This window comes from Trichomycterus rosablanca, chromosome 7, assembly GCF_030014385.1.
Source record: "Trichomycterus rosablanca isolate fTriRos1 chromosome 7, fTriRos1.hap1, whole genome shotgun sequence".
Classification (NCBI taxonomy): domain Eukaryota; kingdom Metazoa; phylum Chordata; class Actinopteri; order Siluriformes; family Trichomycteridae; genus Trichomycterus; species Trichomycterus rosablanca.
Genome location: NC_085994.1, coordinates 20,358,474 through 20,364,473, shown reverse-complemented (window position 1 = coordinate 20,364,473; position 6,000 = coordinate 20,358,474). Strand labels below are relative to the sequence as shown.

General features: G+C 38.3%; 1 protein-coding gene across 2 annotated transcripts in view; it reads left to right on the top strand.

Moving 5' to 3' along the window:
* Positions 1-728: 728 nt before the first annotated feature.
* atp2a2a (ATPase sarcoplasmic/endoplasmic reticulum Ca2+ transporting 2a) overlaps positions 729-6,000 on the top strand; it is a 45,818-nt gene continuing 40,546 nt past the window's right edge. For both annotated transcript variants that reach the window (XM_062999105.1, XM_062999104.1), the window contains exons 1-3: positions 729-1,047; positions 4,741-4,758; positions 4,846-4,928. In XM_062999105.1, the coding sequence (XP_062855175.1) occupies positions 924-1,047; positions 4,741-4,758; positions 4,846-4,928 (225 nt within the window). In that variant the 5' untranslated portion in view covers positions 729-923. The remainder of the gene's footprint in view (positions 1,048-4,740; positions 4,759-4,845; positions 4,929-6,000) is intronic.

Genomic DNA, 6,000 nt, shown 5'->3' with positions numbered 1-6,000 from the left:
AGTTTTTAAAAACTTTGTTTTGCAGAAATTGGGGCAATTTTATGGAAATAATAGTGTAAACTATATGTACTTAAAGTACGGATGCACCTTACGCACCGTACGCAAATGAATCGGAGCATGTAGTGAGGCTCTTATTCAGTGTTTTGGTAAATGAGCACTCTTTTCTTTTGACTTTGTGCTTATAAATGTAAACAGAATAGCATTGATTTTTTTATTTTAAATGAACAAGGACAAAATTTGGACCACTTTAAACAACTGAATTTATTTACAACCCTACTGAGAGCAGCTTAAAATATGTATTACAATAATACACCTAAAGCTCATGAAAATTCAGATTTAGCAATTGGATGATGCATCTACCTTAATTATTAAAAAGTATCGGTATCGGATCGATACTGGCCCTGTATTTACTTGGTATCGGATCAATACCAAATTTTGCAGTATCGCACACCACTACCACGAGGCTTCTTGCCCATGCTTAACCTGATGCTACCTCTGAGGTAAAGCGTGAATCCGCCCACTGACCAATCAGCGCTCTCCGAATGTGGCGCGTGCAGATAGGAGGGGTCAGACGACTGTACCCATAATAAAACAAGGTTGCGCGATAAGTTCCAGTTGAGCGGGTAAACGGCCGGTGTTTCTCGTGCTGTTAGAGCTCCAGTCAGACCACCAGCGCACTCTCGGGCTTAGTATATGTGATAGACTGAGCAGGGACGACTTACCCCCGTCTCTCTGGGTGAAAAACAGAAGACATTAACCATCTTTTTACTGGATAAACTCCTTCAGGTGCATCCTCTCCCAGCAGCACACCTTCTGGGCGGTTCGGTTGATTGTGCGCTGTGTTCACGTACATGTGTAAGAGACGTCCTAAAGCAGACGGTATATTTTGATTGAAAGGATTTTTCTGCACTGACGAGCACAGTATGACCATGGAGAACGCTCACACGAAGAGCGTGGAAGAAGTTTACAGCTATTTCAGTGTGAACGAGAGCACAGGACTTTCTCTAGACCAAGTGAAGAGACAGAAAGAGAAGTGGGGTCCAAACGGTGCGTATATTTAAACACATAAGAACCGGGTTTCATACACATTTTAGCTTCAATCAGCACTGGTACGTGGTATGTATGCAACGATACAAATTGTGTCTCAACTGAGTTATAAAATCCATATGTAAATCCCACTGTAAGTTTTGACTCTTTTAATTGACGCAAAGATTCGCCGATATGATTCTTAAATGAGTCATTCGAATCTTGACTCATTTAATTTACCACCTTCACGCACTAAAATCTTAATCAGATCTGATCCTCAGTTGACTCAGATTGTGGTTATGACTTACTTAATTAACATATTTGATTAATAAATGAATCGCACTATGTACGTTTTGACTTATAACTATGTGAACTAAAGCAGGTTGAGTCATTTGAATCATGAATCAGGCATACATTTATGTGTTTACAGGTTCTGTAGTTTACCCCTTAAAATAGGGCAGTTGTAGCCTAGTGGTTAAAGTACGGGACTAGTAAGCAGAAGGTCGCCGGTTCAAACCCCACCACTGCCAGGTTGCGACTGTTGGGCCCTTGAGCAAGGCCCTTAACCCTCAATTGCTTAGAATGTAGTATACTGTAAGTCGCTTTGAATAAAAGTGTCTGCTAACTGCCAAAAAAGTAAATGTAAAATTTACTTTAAATTAACAGGTTTCATTTTGTAGTGACAGCTTTACTGAGCAGCACCATTTAACCATAGGCCTTAAAAGACTACTGAGCATGTCTAGCCTTACTTTATTTATAAAATAAAAACATTGTATACGCCATTGTGCATATACACATACAGGAAAGACTAATGACATTCATTTTCACCCTTCTTAGCTTGTTAAAAAAGTGGTGTAGTGAGGCCATGAGGTTTAAGTTTTTTGCTTAAGGACCAACTAAGCTGGAATTCAGTCACTTAACTTTCATCTCCCTAGCTCTAACAGTCGATGCAAAAGAAGTGCATCATATAGTGCAGAAAATTTAGGAAAGTATGCCCATTTCGTCTATTCTCTGTTGTTGACATAACCTGTCGTGTCCATGGATGTCCATGCCGGACTTGGGGAAAATTGTTACTTATTGTTTTACAACATTAACATTAGGGCCACCCTTCAAAAATTCAAATGAAAGTGCTTATTTCATAACAGCCATGCATGTCATGGTTAGGGATTTATTAAAGGTTTGGACCATGGTAGTTGTTACTCATAGGAAACATGTTGCATGCAGCAGATGCGATCAGGATAAAGACCTCAGCGACTTTATTAAAAGCCAAATTATTATAGACAGAAAACTGGGAGAAGTATCTCTGAAACTTGGTTAAATCACAGGCAGCCATTGTGAGTACCTGTTTGCAGTACCTGAAATGAGACCACCCATGATCCATAGATAGGGATGTTGGGTGGCCAAGACTTATTGGTGTCAGGGAATAAAGGCTAGAGCTTGTGGTACAGACCAACACAAGAGCTTAAATGGCAGATCATTTTAATACTGGTGATTGGAAGAATGTCTCCACACAGTGCATTGGAAAGGTAGTGTCCATGCTAACTTTTGTCTATTGCTGAAAGCACCTACAATGAGCATGCTGGCATCAGAACTGGACTTTGGATTAACAAAAGGTTGACTGGTCCATCAAATTCTGTTTTTCCGAAGATCTTGTGATTTGCATGGCATCAGGCTGCAGTGTAGGAAGATCCTTCTCACAACCTATTGAAGTTAAAGGACCTACTGGTAATATCCTGTTATTGTACCAGAGGTCTGGAGTCCGTGTTACAGTGAACCAGAGTTGTTTTGACTGCATATTAGGCATCCTGAAGTGTATGACCTTAAATAATGGATATTCACTATTCCTAGTCATTTCTATTTTTTAAAAGTATTTCTCTAAGACTTTTTAAGAGTCCGTCCACTTACAGGCTTTGGTGGAACATTTACAACTTCTTATCATCCAAACCACTTGATTTATCCACAATAATAACTCATAAAGAACCTTGTATGGCTGTAGACAGTATATAGTATAGGAAGGTTGGTCTGCTTAGTCTACAGTCTATCTAAATTACCCAGTTTGGAAGAAAGCCAGTTGTTTTGGGGGCCCAAGGAATCAACAAGTCATAAAAGTAATTTAAGGAAAAGGTTCTAAAAAGATTTACCAACCCTTTCTTTAAAGTGTTTGATAGTCATACTAACAGTGAACCTACATGTGTCTCCTAAATAGAATGCAGCCATTCTTATGGTTACCCCATTTCCACAGCGTCTAAAACATGCAGATATTTATTAAACACTGTAGGCACAGCGGTCCGTTACGCCCACTAGCCTGACCGCTATGAAAGCGTTGATTTAATATAAAAATGAAAAATGTAGACATTCACCTAGACACATTCATGTAGACAGATTTTTATTTTTCTGTCAGAAATGGAGTTGACTGGAAATGAAAAAAGTAGGGGTGCTTGGGTGGTGCAGCAGTAAAATCCGTTAGCCCACTGTTGCTGAGATCTGGGGTTTGAATCGTCTGGTTGGGCATCTGCACAGACATGATTGTTTATGTTTGAGGAGATTGACATGGCTGAACAGTTTAACTATTGGGAGGTGCACTTGTCAGTGTGCTTTCTGTGCCAGTCCCAAGGCCAGATGAAATAAGGAGGGTCGTGTCAAGAAGGGCATCTGGTGCAAAAACTGTGTACCAATATGATCCACTGATGCAAAAAAACCCAACTTTTTTTTGGTGATTAACAGAGTGTGTGTTTGTTGATATTAGGCCAACCTAGATTACACCCCCCACCCACACACAAACATGACAATAACAATATAACAAAATAACTGCACCTTGTTATTAAACTCACACAGTGATTTTTTTTGCTGTCTGTTTCATAAGTCTGATATCAGTACCTATTAGTATCAGTACAAACATAGATCAGTAAAACATTTACATTTTCATTTACATTTACATTTTCAGCATTTAGCAGACGCTTTTATCCAAAGCGACTTACACAATGAGCGAACAAACAAATTGCAAACAAATTGTGAAAATTGTGTGTAATAGCAAACAAATTGTGCAAAATGTTCCACAGGATGAAACCCCTAACTGGCATTGTTGGGAATAAAACAGTTTAACCGGGTTCACAGTCTTCGGTGTCATCATTGTTTGTTTAGACTGGATTTAATAGGGCTTTGCTATACAAGAGTATATTGATACTGGGTATTGATAATAGGACCTGAGTTTCAGGTCCTACTGTGTAATGAGAATATCCTGAGAATTTCCTGATCTATTTTCCCCATTTTAATATGTTACAGACACCAGATAAGTCTATACCAAATACTGAACTAATACCTAAATTGCCACCATTTTTGAGCTTGCTTGGCTACCAAGTTGCAACGGTAGGATGCTTGAAGATAAACAAAACATTAAAAAAAACATGGTAATTTAATTACCATGAGAATCTGTAGGTGAGTAATTGACTGTTTAAGATTATTGTCCATAAAACTTTGTAACGGTCTTAGGACTTGAGATGTTAACAATGACCTTATGACCCCCAAAGAAGTCACTGTTTGATTTATGCTGTTTGTTTGAAACATTTTCAACATTTGATTGTTGTATTGTCAGTACTTGTTTAATTTCATGATGATTTAAATATTAGTGATGTCCTAAAGTATTTCCAGGGTTTTAATAGAATCTTCTCTTTCTTTTTTATTCTCTTTCTTTTTTATTCTCTTTCTTTTTTGCAGAACTACCTGCTGAAGAAGGTAATTATCTTGGATTTAATCAAACATTAAATTGTTTTGCTTATGAATCAGTTTTGTTGAACTTACACTTTCTCCACCTGTCTCTAGGAAAGTCATTATGGGAGCTGGTCATTGAGCAGTTTGAAGATTTACTTGTGCGAATTCTCCTGCTGGCTGCTTGTATTTCATTTGTAAGTATACTCCCCGTTTTATCTGTATCTTCAGCGACCATAGGATCTGATAAATACTTGATTACGCAATATACTTTTGATATGAATGTGATGTGTATTCGGGAGTTAAAGCTTACGAGCTGTGTGCTCCACTTTCATAACAGGCTAGAGGAAATGAGATATGTGTGTGTTTGCATTCTCCTGCTGCTTGAAATGCATGTTGAGCGTGTTGGCATCTCATACCTTCGTCATGTCTTGAGTTGCTCCCAGATCAAGAGGTTAAACAGCTGAGAAAGCTGGGTGTCCTCAGGAATGGTGAGAACAGCGTTTATTAAGATTAAGTGTCTGTCACTATGCAATAAACAAGAAGTCAGTGCTGGGCATTGCTCTCTCAGACTTGAGGCGTTAAGATGACATAGATTAGTTTACTTTTGGTGGTAAGTAATTCTGAAGCTTGCAGTGCTGAAGATGCTATCAGACTGTCAGTTTTAAATGTCAAAAGGCTCTGCACAGCTTGTCAGGTTCTGTATTGACCTTCATGTCGAGTCCACCAAATGAGGAGGAGTAGTCTAGTAATTGAAATGGAAAATATCCAGGGGGCTCTCGCCATTAACCATTAAAAGTGTTGGCCCAAGTTTTTTGACATTGGTAATTACACACTTTTGTGTAGTTTATGTACTTTGTGCCCTGTAAAGTGTTATTAGCCACCCAGTTCATATCCAGTTTCACAATTGCGACTGTAATTCATTTCATTTACATGTGCATTAAGTAAATTTTTGTATCTTTAAAATCAAGATACTGTAGGTTAAGACCTAGAAAGTATTTTTATCCATGTTTGCCAGTAAAGCAACTTAAAAAACAGACCAATTGTAAGTCTATTGTACTTCATCCTGTGGACTGTATATGCCAAAATTTTACACCACCTTAGACATTGTTACTCTTTATTATTTTTAGATATTATCTAGATGTGTGTGCAAGCTTTTCCCCACACACATCTACAGACCAATGCTGTCTGAGAGCTCAAAGGTCAGACACATTCAACAGTGGTTTTCAGCTTTGCACAGCTTTTTTATTTTCACAGTATTATGAACAG